At 44.3% G+C, this 16,441-nt stretch overlaps 1 protein-coding gene across 1 annotated transcript in view; it reads right to left on the reverse strand.

Annotated features, from left to right (window-relative positions):
• The window catches only part of STRIP2 (striatin interacting protein 2), a 49,041-nt gene extending 34,784 nt beyond the window's left edge, over positions 1-14,257 (reverse strand). The window contains exons 1-7 of the mRNA XM_038556544.1: positions 14,080-14,257; positions 7,245-7,314; positions 4,375-4,449; positions 3,248-3,382; positions 1,745-1,865; positions 950-1,018; positions 661-767 (exon numbers count right to left, since the gene is read on the reverse strand). Coding sequence (XP_038412472.1) covers positions 661-767; positions 950-1,018; positions 1,745-1,865; positions 3,248-3,382; positions 4,375-4,449; positions 7,245-7,314; positions 14,080-14,208 — 706 coding nt within the window. The 5' untranslated portion in view covers positions 14,209-14,257. The remainder of the gene's footprint in view (positions 1-660; positions 768-949; positions 1,019-1,744; positions 1,866-3,247; positions 3,383-4,374; positions 4,450-7,244; positions 7,315-14,079) is intronic.
• Between the last annotated feature and the right edge of the window lie 2,184 nt (positions 14,258-16,441).

Genomic DNA, 16,441 nt, shown 5'->3' on the forward strand with positions numbered 1-16,441 from the left:
GAAACCCTACCCCTTTAACCCTACTTCTGGACACAGTGAGGAAGGCTCTCATGTCACCCAAAAAATGTGAGTACTTGTACCTTAGAAGGAGCCTTAGAGAGTCCCCAGAGGGAAAGGATAGGAAGTGAGGCCATGGAGGTGAATTGGTTAGCTCCCAAGCTTGAGGGTGGATACCAAACTACAAGTAATAGTAATAAAGATGTTGCTTTCTGGCTGAAGGACTTAATGCATCTCATGGATCACAACTCACTTTGCCACATCAATGGATTTATTTTAAAAATCCCATAGGCCTTCATATCTTATCCCTGTCTAATGACAATATCAACTAATATTTTCAAGGTGGTTCAACTCATTTTTTCATGTGAGATTGATGATGAACTGGGAGATGGACAGCTATCCCCATTTTATAACCAAGGAAACCAAGGCATAGAAATGACACATGATGGTACTAACTCAGACACAAGGGCAGTCAAGCCAGGTCCTCATGCCTGCCACACAGTAGCTCTGCCCTAAAAGAATAGATGCTAATTCTGAAAGATGAAGGAAGGAAAGAAGGAAGAGAGGAGGGAGGGAGCGAGAAAGGAAAGAAGTAAAGCTGTCTGTCTCTATGTGGAAGCACAGCATCTCATCCCTACCCTTCCTCAGGTTGCCACTTCTTACTCAATTCAGTGCGGAAGGTCTCCCGCACTGTCCTCCACCGGCAGGAGTCCGTCTCTCTCTCCAGGCGGATATTTTCCACCAATAGGTACATGACACTCAGCAGCACCCTGGAGTTATGGAAGGGTTACAAGAGATTCCCAAAGCAGCTCCCAACCTGTAGCCAGAAACCTCAGGGATGATCTCTGTGGGAGCCCAACCCAGTGGAATTAGCAACTATTAGCAGTCCAGGTGTATCTGGTAACCCACTGCTAACTATCCCCTGTCCAATCCCAGGGCCAGCTCCACTTACCTGAGCTCTGTACTATCAGCAATGGAGATGGCTGGTTTCCGAAGAGCACTGCTACAGGCCTGGCTGTTGCTGCCATGGGGACGAGGGAGAGAATAGGAACTTATAAAACCTCTGCTATTCCCTGGCTATGTAGCTAAAAGAAATTGGTCTAAGGTAAAGGAGCCCACCGAATTCCTCTGCCATCTCTGTTAACCCTTATCTGTGGTGAAGGGCAAAGGCAGGGTCTGTGATGATGCCTCCTCTTATAATCCACACTGTGCCTAGTACCATGCTGAACACAAAATAGATGCTAAGCAACACTTGTAATCTGCCCTATTTGAACTTCTGGATAATAGGCATGAGATAAAATGAGGGATCTCTACAGTGGTAGCAACAGATAAGGCCACCTCTAGAGCTGTGACCTATGAGGGAAAGAATTGGGTACAGCAACAGAAATTGATCCTGTCCCTCTTGGGTCATGTTTCCAGGTAAAACAATTTCCTTCATGGATTCCAGAGTTAGGCTGAATTGAGGTGTTTAGATAAAAAGGGAACCCATCTAGGGTAGGGCCCTAAGACCCAGGACTGAAGCTGTAAGTGGGGGCAGAAGCTGTTGATGTTGTCCTCCCAACCTCAGGGAGGACAAAATATCAGAGAGGATGGCTGGATAAAGGGAAACCATCAATAAGCTTTGGACTGAGGTGTGAATAGACACTGCTCCCATAGAGGTCTCTATAGTGAGGGAATCAGTATAGGACATGAAACACCCTTCAAGGAAGGGGTTTATCTAGGCCAGCCCTCCCCTAAGGCTTCTCACTCAATTTCCATGTGGAGTAGCTCCAAGAAGGTAGAGAAGGTCCCCATCTGATAGAGCAGGAAGCAGTTGTATCTGGACCAGTGTAGCACATCAACCTCCGAATCACATTCCCCAAAAGTACCTAAAGAACCAGACAGTTGCCATGTGGGGTTGAGGGTAAGAGGGGTATCCAGTTCTTTCCACTCTGCCCCATGATCTTAAGACTATTTTCCAACACCCTGACCAACAATTAGGCTGACAAAGGTAGGACAAGGGCCCCCAGAACTTCCTTGAATGAGGCAGGAAAGAGGAGAAATAGTCTCCAGAGTCAGGTCCAATGTGCTTATCACTGGCCTGTCTTAAGTTTGAGTTCCCTGAAAAGCAGATCCAGAGAGGATTCAAATATAAGTAGTTTATTTGGAAGATGATCCCAGGAACCATTAGTAGAGAAGTGGGGAAGTTAAGCTAGGGAAGAAAAGGCAGCCAAGAGCTGAAATCCAGGATGGAGGAAGCTCTGGGAAACAGTAGGTTTTTCAACCCTCAGAATCATCCCACCCAAGAGTGAAATAGTTGGGCTATTTATCCAATAACTCCTGTCATTCATTGATCAGTGCTACTGCACTAGGGGAGCACATTAATTTCCTAGCACTTCCTGGCTACCCTATATGGACTGCAGAGAAAGCCTTCAGGTAAAAAGTTAAAGGTACTAGCAGTTGGAAGTTGGCCGAACACTAGACCCAAGAGATGCAGTTAGGGCACTGCCTCGTTTGCTATTGTCTTTTCACCACTCTCTTTCTTGTCCATTTATTGTTTTCTTATAAAACTGCTCCCAGCTAGTTAGTTCTGCCAAAAGTCCTCTTGTTATGACCTCAGGGCCTATTTTTACTATTCCAGTTAGGTTATCTCATTTCTCTTTCCAACAAATGGTTAATAGGTCTCTTCTGGGAAGGCTTCCTTAATTAATCTCATTGAATTCTGATCATCTCCCAATTACCCACTGCATCCACTCCTGCTGCTATGCTGGCTTGAACCCTCTAAATGCCAAAGAGAAATAATACAGAGGGTCCATGTGTGAATCTGCAGGACCCCACTGTCTCCTCTTAGTAGAAGTCAGTGCCATAGCTGAGGAAAGAAGCCTTCATGCTCAGCTGGTGGTATATCATCAACTCTAGCCACACAGACTCTCTTGCTAAGTATTCTCCACATATGATTATAGCCCACATGAAGGAAAAAAGTACCTTATAAGAAATCTTGCCATGCCTGGTAAGATAAAAGCCAATTCCAAGGGATCCAGAATAGTACCCACCACTATCTCCTTAACTTGCTTATAAGCATCAGGTTACTTCTAGCACTTGATAAGATCTGTCCTTGAGAGGTAGGGACCTTGCTTTCTTAGCATGGCTTGCCTCATCCTAGTCCTGATGGCAATATTTCTTTTTTTTTCTTTATTATTATTATTTTTTTATGGCAATATTTCTTTCCCCAGTGTTTACCCATCTGAAGCTGGCAAAGGTGGACACTTGCCTTGGGCCAGGTATAGAACAGCCCGGGCCACCTTCAGTCGCCGTTCCCTACTGACCACCTCCAGTCGGTCCAGGAGTCCCATCACATAGGCCTTCTGGGCATCTTCCTCCAACTCCAGCCACTCCTTGCCTTGCACTGGAGACAGAAGGCCATACAGATCCAGGGTCAGCTTCTGCCTCCCCTTCCTGGAAAGGCTCCTGGTAACATGTCTACTTCTAATCCCAGCCTCCAAATTCTTCTCTTCAAAAGCTTTCCTTATTTAGATGAGAAGGAATAAGAGATTAGAAAAGTAAAGGACCCCCAAAGTTCTGGCTGAACCCACTCTAAATGAAGCCTCTTCTTCCATATTCCCTTGTTCTCTACACAGAGCCTATTCTGGCTTCTCTCTCTGCCTTTTCAAGGGGTTCCCTCTCTCCCTACATATCTAATTCCTATTTATCATTACAGGTCCTATACTAAATTACCTCTTTCCCACTAATGCTCCAGCCAGAAGCTCTGTCCCCCAAGATACTCCTCTGCCTCCAAACCCCCAAAGATACCTTTTACTTCTCTTATGATACTTACCACTTTCCTCTTGGCGTCAGTTTTGTGATGTACACACCTCCCCTCTGCCACTGGACTATAATCTCTTTGAAGATACTGCAAACTCACTTTCACTATTTTGAGCACAAAATAGTACTCACCACACATCTGTTGAGTTGCAAACTGAATTCACTGACCAAGTAAGGAAGTGGAGGTCTGAGAGGATCAGTGTGGGCACATGAAATATTATTAGATGCTATTAGGAGTGACACAGAGTTGGAGGCAGGGATTGAATGTTAAAAGTCAAGGACTACACTAGGTACAGGGTTCAACCAGACAGCAGGGCACCAGCCCAGTCCTCATCCCTCTTCTCTCTAGGCCCTTTATATCAATGAAAAGGACCCAGCTCAGGCTTCTCCTGCTTCCATTCCATGGCCTCTCCACTTGAGATGTAGGAAACTCTGTGTCCCATATACAGGGAGGGATAGAGAAGTGGTTACAGAGAGGATAAAGAAGAATCATACTTTGTTTTGGGCTTTTTCTAGATTGGACTGGGATATCATGGAGGGAAAAGCAGGTCTCTATGTATAAGATTCTGGGATCACCTTGAGTCTTGAAATCTTCTTCAAAGCACCTTCTGTTAGTGGTGAATTCCAGGTTTTCAGTGTAGCTATATAATTCTGTGGCAGGAAAGATAGGACAGAGTTACAAACACTTAGCAGACACTTATAGAAGGGGCCTGGGGTAGAGAGAGTGGCATGAAAGAGCTAAAGCTTCCAACACATTCTTGTGTCCAATTCAATCCAGAGCCAGCTTCCTCCCTATCGGAGCAGTTAAAAATAGCCACTTGCGTCCCTGGGTGATTAAACCATCAAACCTGTCCTCCTCCTGCCAGCTGGCTGCTACAGCAGAGAAGGCAGTCTTCAACACTTGGTGAGGGCCAGAAGGGTTGGAGCAGAGAGGGCTTACTGTCATCACTCCTGTTTCTTAGGGCTGCAGCACTTTCTGATTGTCAACCCAGACTGAGACTATCCTGTCTCTAGGGAAGAGATGGGCAACACAATGCCTGAAACTTAGAGGCAAGATCCTTGTGCTATTCAAGGAACCAGAGTATGTGTTAGAGGGACCTTTGGGGTTGAAGCCAGTTCATTCTCTCCCTGCTGAGTTTCCTCGAAGGGTATAGAAGTTTAGGTTCTTGCCCAAAGCCATCCAGGTAGATACAGCATCAAACCACAAAGAGGCAGCCATTGTTGCCAAAGGGCTGCTTATGCTCAAGAAAATCTAACTTTGTTAACAATAGTCTCTGAATACAAAATGCAGAGAGCTTATGAGAAATGAAAATGCCCTTTCCTCCACACACACATATAGACACACACTCTAGAACATTGTATCAGTAAGTATTCTTATCTTACAGAGGATGAAGAATTGAATTGAGAAGTCAATAGGTGACAGAACAGATTTCCTCAAACCTCTGTTCCCTGAGACCCTTCCTGGAAATTTAACTAGGTCACAGATAATTCACAAAGGGAAATTCACTTATGTTCCAGCCAGCTGTCTGATGGTTGAGAAACACCTTGTCTGGTAGCCAGGGCTTTTGAGTCTTGAGTTCCAAAATCCTGGACTGACCAGAAGCAAATCCCATCTTTGACTCTGATATTCTTCAGTGCTCAGTGGGTGGTGTGCATATGTTTTTTAAAAGCACAGTCAGAAAATGGAGCAAGGCTGTTAGGTACTAAACTTTTGTTCTTATTTTTAAATTTTAGTTAATGAACTTTCACATATAGATAAATATAGCATACATAAGATACCTATGTATCTTCTACCCAGATTAAACAAATGTTTACACTTGTTATATTTGCTTCAGACATCTAAAGTCCTCTTTTCCTTCTTAGTCTATCTTATTCCCCACTCTAGAGTTAAACATTTTAATGAAATTGGTGTGTATGCTTCACATGTCTATTTTTCTACTTTTACTACATATGTATATACCTGTGAACAACATGACGTTGTGTTGGAAGGTTTTTACCCAAATAGGATATTATATATATTATTTTTTCTTAGGAACACTTCTTAGTATGTCTTTCAATAGTTTTTTACATGACAGTGTAATGAGCACATCCATTTACTTAACTGACACTGTTCTCAATCAAGTGTGCAACTAGACTTTCCAGAAACATCTTTTAGATTTTGTGTGTTTAAGCAGTTTTTGGGAGGCATGAATAAATTACCTTGTCACTGCTTTTTTCCCCTCTGAACACTAGGTTTTTAACATTTATTGATACTGAAACATATTGATATAAATCAATTATTCCAACAGCTATGTGGTAGCCTATTATATTGATATTCTAGTTTATCGATTTCCCTAAATTGTTTTAAATTTTTCACAATGACCACAATAAACATCTTTTTTTTTTTTAAATAAAAACATCTTTATACATGTTTTCTTGTGCCCAACTGTTCTTTAAAGTATACATCTAGAATCACTGGGTCATATAATATGTATGCATCTTCAACTCCACTAGATATGGCCAAATTGCAGTTTTATACTCTGCTCCCACATGCCAAGCAGTGTATAAAAGTACTAATTTCTCAGCACCCTCACAAACTTCAGGCTTTTAAGTTTTGCAGTCTGATGAATGTGAAATAATTATCTCATTATTTTAATTTTCTTTTCCTCATTTGCTAATGTAGTTGAACATCTTTTCATATATTTATTGACCATATGGTTTTCTATTCTCTGAATTCTTATTCATATTCTCTATTTATCTATTGTACATCTCTCTTCTCTCTCTACATACATAAATATACACATGCATATACATATATATGAAATATATTTATATTATTTGGAATTCTAATCCTTTGTTGGTTATTAAACTCAGTTCTCTATTTGTCACTCATCACAAAATTTATTCCTTGTGGTTATTCACAAGAACTTCTTTAAAAGTCCTTGTCTCTTTTCCCTGAAAAAGCATGTCTCAAAGTGTCACTTCCATGTGACAGAATATTTAATTTTCACACCATCTCCACCCAAAGCTCGTTTATTAATAACTGGCATTCATAGCACGTGTAACATGGAGGCTCTTAATGTGAGGAGATCACACTTAGCCTAAGCTAAAATCCAGACAGAGGGAGGGAAAGGGTGGCAGAAAGAAGGGGGCATGCATGCAGATACGAGTGAATATGAGAAAAGAAACAGAAGGAATGGGAAAAAGAAGGAAAGAAAACAGATTTGAGAGTGCACCAACGAGAATTAAGAAGGATGAGCATAAAAGAGTGATAGAAAAAAAGTAGAGAATACTGGAGCCAAAGGAGAATTCACAGAAAGAAATGTAAAAGCAAACAAATATTAACTGCTGGAGGTTGGAGAGAAGAGGGAATGTGGAGAACAAGCAAGCTGCCAGGGGAGATCACAGACCCCTGCCCTCTCCTCCTGGCTATTCTTGCACTCTCCACAGACCCATCTCTGTCTCACCTGACAGCTCTGCTGCGTGCCCATCTGCATCTCCATACTCAAATTCCAGAGTGGGGCAGTCCACAGAGCCCTGTAATGGAGAAGTCTTTGCAGTAACTTGGGGAAAAGGGTGAAAAAGGAGATCATACTTTCATTTATCTTCTCTTGGAGGCCAATGTTAGGTCAGGGAGGCAGCTTAAAGAGTCTCATCTGGGCCTTTAATCCAAAAGGTACCCTCCTCCTAGCCAAAATTGGAGGCTCAGTGCAGGGCAGGGCTGAAAATTCCTATATAAAATCCGAAAGTCTGAGTAAAGGGCTATGATTGTGAAGATATGAACGCTACACAATCTGTGCCTGTATCTGACCTACATAAACACAGATCAGAAGAGCATGTATCTGATTTCTAGAACAATGAGATGGACTTAAAACAAAATAAGGTGAGCCAGATTCTAATTTCAGCTATGTCATTAACCCAATGTATGAATTTGGGCAAATCTCATTCTTTGGATCATAGTTCCTCATTTATAAAAAAAGTCCCTCAGCTCTAGTGTTCCACGACTTTAGGATTGTCAAATAAGGAGTAGTTCTATCCCAAATTGTTTTATTTTTATTTATTTATTTTAAAAGATTTTATTAATTTATTCATGAGGTACACAGAGAGAGAGGCAGAGACATAGGCAGAGGGAGAAGAGGGTTCCTCGCAGGGAGCTCAATGCGGAACTTGATTCCAGGACCCTGGGACCGTGCCCTGAGCTGAAGGCAGATGCTTAACCACTGAGCCATCCAGGGGTCCCTACTCCAAATTGTTTTAAGGCTAGATTTTTCTATGATGCTTTTATGTATAAATTTATAATCCTATATAAAAATATTTTAATGTGATCCCACCTCTAAGCATTTTGGAGTTATTTCCTACCATAAATTTAAAAAATTTTGAATCTCAGCCATCACATATTGAGATCCTGAACAAGTTATTTAACCTCTCTGTGCCTCACTGTGGTATAAAAACTGTATTTGGTCTTTGCCCCCTGTTCCAGGCACAGAGCTCCAAACACCTTTGAAATTTCCTGATAGAAGTGTAATCCATAAGCCCCTGTCAATAATACTTGAGTTTATGTTAATGAGATGAATCCAGGTTAGCCTTTAAGAGTTTCAAAGAAGGGTCTGGCTGCACCTCCAGAGGGGAGGAGGCTGAAGATTGAGTTTAATCAGAGGTCAATGGTTTAATCAACCATGCCTAGGTAATGAAACTCCATTAAAGCCCTAAAATAATGAGGTTTGGGTACACTAAAGTGCTAGGAGGGTGAAAGCTAGAGGATGTGGAAGCTCTACACCATCCCACCCCCATACCTTCTCCTTTGCCTCTCTTCATTTGGCTATCCTTGAGTTATATCCTATATATTAAAATTGTAATCATAGAGGCAGCCCGGGTGGCTCAGCGGTTTAGTGCCGCCTTCAGCCCAGAGCGTGATCCTGGAGACCTGGGATTGAGTCCCACGTCAGGCTTCCTGCATGGAGACTGCTTCTCCCTCTGCCTGTGTCTCTGCCTCTCTCTCTCCGTGTCTCTCATGAATAAAAAAATAAAATCTTTAAAAAATAATAAAATAAAAATAAAATTGTAATCATAAGCAGAGCAGTTTTTCAAATTCTGTGAGTTACTGGAATCAGGGTGGTAGGGATGGTCATGGAACCTCTAAATTTACAGCTGGCCAGGTGGAAGTGCATGTACCCTGGAGGTCCCAGGTGTGGCTGGCATCTGAAGTGGGGACAGTCTTGTGGGACTGAGCCCTTAACTTGTGGGGTCTGTGCTAACTACAGATAGTGTCAGAACTGAGTTGGTGACAGGGAATTATTGGAAAATGAAGTGCTGGGGATCCCTGGGTGGCGCAGGGGTTTGGCGCCTGCCTTTGGCCCAGGGCGCGATCCTGAAGACCCAGGATCGAATCCCACATTGGGCTTCCGGTGCATGGAGCCTGCTTCTTCCTCTGCCTGTGTCTCTGCCTCTCTTTCTCTCTCTGTGACTATCATAAATAAATAAACATTTAAAAAAAAAAAAAAAAAGAAAATGAAGTGCTCAGTTTTCTTATCTGTAAAATGAAGATAATTCATGGGGTCATTGTAAGGACGAGATGAGTTAATAGAGGAAAAGCATTTAGCATACTACCCAGCAATTGGTACTGCTATGTAAATGGTTATATTACTTTGAATTTTACTTATTGTATTTGCAATTTTAACATTATATGATAAAGGCATATTTCTCATATTGTTATGACTATCATTTTAAACAGCTAAGTGTGCAGCGAAATGGACAGATAACTGGTTACTTAACCAGTTCTCTAGTGTTGAACATTTAAATTGTTTTTGATCTTTTTTTACTATATGCATGAAGCTGTAATACACTTAGCAATCTTTTCATATTTAGGATCTTTCCTAAAGATAGATTTTTTTTTAAGGTTTTATTTATTCATGAGAGACGGGGGTGGGGGTGGGGGGCAGAGGGAGAAGCAGGCTCTATGCAGGGAGCCTGATGCAGCACTCGATCCTGGGACTCCAGGATCACGCCCCGGGCTGAAGGCTGGACCTAAACCGCTGAGCCACCCAGGGATCTCTCGATTTTTTTTTTTTTTTTTAATTTAAGGATAGATTCTTGCAAGAGAAATGAATGCATCAAACTTTATGAATACTTGTTGTATGGTTCTTTGTATATGACAAGTTTTTTTCCAAAACCACTTTACCAATTTACACTGCCAACAATGCAAATCATATTTAAATCCACTATAGCAAAGATTTCCAAATACTTCTGATACTTCTGGGTTACAGAAAAAAAAAAAAGGTGGAGGGTGCAAATGACATTAGGTAGTTGAGATTTTATTCTGTTAAGTAGAGACTTAAAAACTTTTTAAAAATATTTATTTCAAAAAAGGATAGTTTAATACTCCCCAAACGAGGATGCAATATTAGAATAAAAGAGCCATCAATAGTAATGTTGACATATTGGAGTGACATATACACACATATACACACAAAACTGGAACAAAAGTTTAACAGTCTCACTATCACTATATGTGATTAGATATTTTCTATTCTTCTATTTCTTTAAAAAAATGTTGGTATCAACTCACAGAGTACCCCCTACAGTTTTAAAAACACCATTTTAATTTGCATGCATCCTGCAGCAAGACCAAGAACCAGCATCCCAGTGACAAGATGTCACATGTCCCCTGCTGTGATGTGACCAGAAAGACGGTCACCTCTGTGGTCTTCTACCTGAAAGCCCAGAATCTGGCCTTACGTCAGAAAGACCCTGAATGAGGCTCACTGAGAAACTCTCACAGCCCAGAGCAGGCTCAAAATAACTGGGGCCTGAGAAGGATGCCTGAGGGACACAGCCTTGCAACAGTCAACAGACCAATGTTGCTTCCATGGTTTGGACAAAGGCACTGTGGAAACCTGAGCAGCTGGCATCAGGGGAAACTGAGCAAGGGGTAAGAGAACTCTCTGTACCATCTCTGCAATGTCTCTATAAACCTAAAATCACTCCAAGTAAAAAGTTTAATAAAAAAAACTGCATAATACTATTTACTTATTTATTTATTAAGTAAGTAAGCGCTACATCCAATGTGGGACTTGAGCTAATGATGCGGAGATCAAGAGTTGCATGCTCTACCAACTAAGCCAGCCAGGTGCCCCAAATTGTATATATCCTTTAAATTTATTGTATTGAACTATATTTTATGAAAAATCAATGTCAAAGCCCTGAATTTTCCTCATTTTGCCACAAACAAGTAAAACTTTGTCAAGGACTTTTGGAACCAATTAAACCAGGGGACCTGGCTAAAGAGGCCTGAGGTGAATCGTTTAGTTAAGAGTCTTCTTATTAAGGGTTACTTGAGCGGTTCAATTGGTTTCCGCTCAGGTCATGATCTGAGTCCTGGGATATAGCCCTGGGGTGGGGCCCTGAGTCAGGCTCCAAGCTCAGTGGGAAGTCTGCTTGTGGATTCTCTCTCCCTCTGCCCCCCAGCCCAAATCATGTGCACTCGTTGGCATGTTTTCTCCCTCTCTCTCTCTCTCAAATAAATAAATGAACCCTTTTTTAAAAAGGATTAAATCCTTTTAAATTCTTATTAAGCAAATAATTATTCTCTAGCTTCCTCTTTTTCTTGGGAGGTTCATACACTAAGCCTTTTGGGGAGGGTAGTTCAACTAGTGTCCCCTACAAACACAATGATGGATGAGGAGGCTCCCTTGAATTGTGCCAACAGTCATTCTCTTCCCATAATCCTCTAGAAGCACAAAAGAAGGGGGAAAAAAAAAACCCAAACCAACAAAATCAAAACCCACCTCCCTTGAGGACTGTCTTCCACAGGAAAGTGAAAGGAGGGAAGGAAGGAAAGGCAGATAGTTATCTGAGTCTGGCACCTGAGTGATATGCTGATAGGGAATGTACTGACAGGTAAAAAGCAGCTTTCCTGCTGCAGTAGAAGGTGGAGAAAAGCTAATCTTTCCAGTCAGCCTTTTGGCAGGCAATGAGCCCAGATGGAGAGGATCACTGCAGTTGTCCATTTCCAAGCATAAAAAGTGCAGCTGCAGACAACCAGGAGGCAAAACTGTGGGGCAGGTGGAAAGCTCTGGGTCTCTGGATACTGAACTTATTGGCAAAAGGAAAACACTATCAGAGCCCTTTCCTGAAGGAAGACTTGATCGCAGGGAAAGGCCTCCTACATCAGTTTTAATTCCCCCAAAGAACATATCTTTCTGAAACTATCTTATTTTCTTACATATTGTCTGTCTCTCCACCCCAACTAGAATGTTTGCTCCACAGACCAAAGACCTTGTTTTGTTCACCACTGTATCCCTACCACTTAAACAGCACTGGGCATGTAGAAAGGAATCAATAATTTTAGAATTAATGAATGACCTATCCACTCTCCAAAAATACATTTAAGCAAGAGCAATGTCTCTATGGGAGAATGAGCACAGGGTGCCCTAAAAGGCCAGATTCAGGGGCACCTGGGTTGAGCATCCAACTCTTGGTTTCCACTCCAGTGGTGATCTTTATGTGTTGTATAGAGCCCTACTTAGGGCTCCACACTCAGCAAGGAGTCCGCTTGGGGATTCTTCCTTTCCCTATCCCTTACTCATTCTCTCTCTCAAAAATAAATAATCTTTAAAAATACATGAATAAAATAAAAGGCCAGGTTCACAGTGAGGCAGGGAGGGAGATGATATGGATAGAACACTGATCTAGCTAGCAAGACAGTAGGGCTGAGCTCTGCCTCTGAAAGGTGGTATGACTTTGGGCAGTCTTTTCATCTGCGCCTCTCCTCTTTTTTTAGAAAATAGGATGGATTCCTACTTGTAGCAAAATGAAAACATATATGAAATCCCTTTGGAAACTGATATAGGGGCACCTGGGTGGCTCAGTGGTTGAGCATCTGCCTTTGGCTCAGGTTGTAATTCTGGGGTCCTGGGATCAAGTTCTGCATCAGGCACCCTGAAGGGAGCCTGCTTTTCCCTCTGCCTGTGTCTCTGCCTCTCTCTCTCTCTCTCGTGTCTCTCATGAATAAATAAGTAAAATCTTAAAAAAAAAAAAAAAAAAAGAAATTGTGATATACTATTCAAATGGTAAACCCTTGCTGGGATAAGTAAAATCTGGCTTCTAGTACCAGCTCTGGCCCTATGATCTACTATGTACTGACCAATTACATGCTCTGTGCCTGAACTGAATTAAACATTTAACATTCAGTTATCTCATTTGGCTTTATCACAACCTTCTGAGGTAGGTAGTATTAACCTCATTTTATAGATGAAGAAATTGGAGCGCAGAGAATTTTGTCAATTTGCCAAAAGTCACACAGGGTAAAATAGTAGGGCTAGGGTTCAAAACCTGGTCTAACTGACCCCAAAGCCTAGTGCTCCTGGCCACTATGCCAGATGTATGATCTTGGGCAAGTTACTTCTGTCTCTTGCTTCTGTAAAAGAAAAAGCTAAAATAGATGATCTCTACAGATCCTTCCACATCTGACATTTTGTGGTCTATCGTGTGTGTGTGTGTGTGTGTGTGTGTGTGGTCCCAATTCTACTCTTGATTAAATTGATGGAAATTGGCTGGATGAGGGGGTGGGGGACTAATAATTCACTCCTTTGATCCTCCTAGTTAGCATCTCTTTTCAGAAGAAGAGGAAGTGACCCAGACATCCATATTCCTATCTGTGGGTTTGTATCTTGGACAGCTCCATCCACTCCCTCCCGTACAGTCCCTGCCCGAATCCTGTCTTTGGGACTTTCACTGGTAAGGGGTCCTGATGTCCACGGAAGGCACGCCCGAAGGAGGCTGCCAGCACTCGGAGTAAGGGGAAGCGCAGAAGTCCCTGGGCACATCTGGATCGGCTCGCCTGCCCGGGCTGGGGCGGGGAGGCGGCTGCCGCACACGCCGGTCCCACTCCACCGCGGCGGCGCTCTGGCCCCCACCCCTCAGGCCAGTCACTCAACCTCTCCGCTCCCGTTTCCTCCGTAAATCTAGAACACGAATCCCCCCCACTTCAAGGGGCTGCAGAGATGAAGGGAGATCGACGTTTGAAAAGTATCAGGTGTGCTCGCTATTGCGCTCCATCTTCGCGCCAGAGGAGAGCCAGACGGCTAAGAAGCCCCCGACCCGCGCAGGCGACGGGCAGAGGGGCCAGGGACTGCGGAGCCCCGAGTCCGGGATGCGGCGGACCCCGCAGGCGCCCGCTCCGGGGGGCGGCCCCGAGCGCACCGGGAGCTCCGGAAGGGGAGGAGGACAGGGCCGAGTCACCTCGGCCACCGCTTCCCGCCCGCAGGCGTCTCCCGGCCCCAACTGAAGCTCTCCGGTTCTCACCTCCGACTCCCGCCGCTGGCTTCTGAACGCTTCCCGGCCCTTGGGCGCCGCCTGCTTCCCTTTGCCGCCGCCGTTGCCGTTGCCATTGGCGGACGAGCTCCCGGCCCCGGGCGCCGCGGGGTCCTCCATGCAGCCCCAGCCGGCGGCTCCCCTCGGTCGCTCGGCGCTCTGTGCCCGGGGCGACCCCGCCGCCGCGCGCCGCGAGCCAGGCCCCGCCCCCTCCACAGCTATTGGCTGCCGTCGCGCCCCGCAGCCCCGCCCCCTCCACAGCTATTGGCTGCCGTCGCGCCCCGCAGCCCCGCCCCGCAGCGCAATTGGTCGTCCGAGCGGGACTTGGAGGAGGTGGGGGGGGCTCATTCACGGGATTTCCCCTCCCCCTTCCTTTTTAAAAAAATCCTGGGGTGGCGTTGCTAGCCTCAGGCTCCCCTCCCGGCTCCACCTTCCGAATTCTGGGCCTCTGGGCTCTGGCGGGTTATCCCTTTTCTTCTCACTCAGCACTCCTCCCCTCTCCCCCAAATAGTGACCTTTTTGGGGAGCTTTAGTCTCCGCCTCCTGCTCCACTGCCGTCTGCGTTCCCCGGTACCGCAGACCTCTCTACCCAGGCTCCCGCATTACGCCCCAAGTCCCGTTTCAGTCGCCGGGGAGCACGGCACCGCCGGGTGGCCAGGGACACCGCAGGAAACCGGGGACTCGCTCGCCCTCGGATTTCTCGAGAACTCCTCCCGCCCGGAGGGAGGGCTTGGGCTGGGAGGTAGTGGGTTGAGGGGTGGGGTGGGGCATTTTCACTTCAAGAAATTGCCGGTGCCCTTCAGGGCTGCTCCTGGTCATCTGTCTTTCTCCGCTGAAGTGGGGCACCTTCCTCAGGTGCGAGCTAGGGAGAAGTGTTGAATGGAGAGCGTGCCCCCACCTGTTCCCTCTCCAGTCCTTTCCTTCATTTCTCTAAGATCCTTCCTAAGGATCACAAACGAGGCTGTGTGATCTGCAGCTCCTGAATTTATCTAAAAAGCTGTTTACAGTAAATATTTAGGCTGTTTGGGTTGGTAGTTAGAAGTCCCAAACAAGCAGCCTGAGGGGAATGGGTGGGATTGGGGGAGTTGTTGAGCTGCCCCCTTCGTTCCAGGCATTACATTAGACACTTTCCAGGTATCACATGGTACTTTCGACAGGTTGTTTTCACTAATCCTGTATTATTGTTGAGAAAACCAGCACTCACGGAGATTCCTCCTTGCAGTTCCCAAGGTATCATATTCTATCTTTTCTCAATGTCTTTGCAGTTCTTTCTCTCTGGAAAAAAAAAAATCTTTTTGCTCTTCTTGGCTAACTTATATTGTTCTGTGAAGATTCCATTTCATTATAACCCCTTCTTCCAGAAAACTTTCCTTTCACCCTTCTCAACTCACTCAGGCTGTGTTGGTGTCATACCAAGTCGGCTTGGATTCCAAATTCTTATATTTTCTACTCTATCCCCAAGGTAAGAGGCTCAAAGGAATTACTCCCCCTTCCTTATCTTAGGGACAATTCTCCTTTTTATTTGTATTTATTTTTAAAGATTTTATTTATTTATTCATGAGAGACACACAGAGAGAGGCAGAGACATAAGCAGGGGGAGAAGGCCCCCTGCAGGGAGCCTAAGGCAGACTCATCCCAGGACACCAGGATCATGACCAAAGGCAGATAGATGCTCAACCACTGAGCCACCCAGGTGCCCTTCCTCTCTTTTTTAAATCAATAATTCTTTTTTAAAAAAAGATTTTTAATTTATTTGAGAGAGAGCGCGAGAGCTTAAGTACACGCAGAGGGAGAGGGCAAGAGAAGTAGACTCCCCGCTGAGCAGTGAGCCCCAATGTGGAGCTCAATCCCAAGACCCTGGGATCATGACCTGAGCTGAAGGCAGATGCTTAACAACTGAGCCACCCAGGTGCCCCAATAATTCTTTAAAAAAAATTTATTAAGTAATCTCTACACCCAACTTGGAGCTCAAACTTATAACCCTGAGATCAGGAGTTGCAAGTGCCACCTACTGAGCCAGTGAGTACCCCACTGTTTCTTTCTTAACTATTTCTCTCCTTCACTCTTTGCTCTGCTGGTCAGTAGGTGACAGATCAGAACAGAGTTGAGAGAGAACTCCTTGGAGCTTTCTCAGTTCCTTTCTCTCCTATCCCCCAACATCTCCTTACTGTATCCACCCAATCATTTTCCCTTTCCTCTCCTATTCCCCCCAACCTGAATGTAAGTTCATTCAAAATAGGGCCAAATTTTGTTCATTTTGCATATCTCACATATGTATGTTTAACAGGGCTTTTGTAATACTGACTGAAAAATCATTTGTAGGGAACTGTCCTATGCATCGTAGGATGTTTAG

This window comes from Canis lupus, chromosome 14, assembly GCF_011100685.1.
Source record: "Canis lupus familiaris isolate Mischka breed German Shepherd chromosome 14, alternate assembly UU_Cfam_GSD_1.0, whole genome shotgun sequence".
Lineage (NCBI taxonomy): Eukaryota > Metazoa > Chordata > Mammalia > Carnivora > Canidae > Canis > Canis lupus.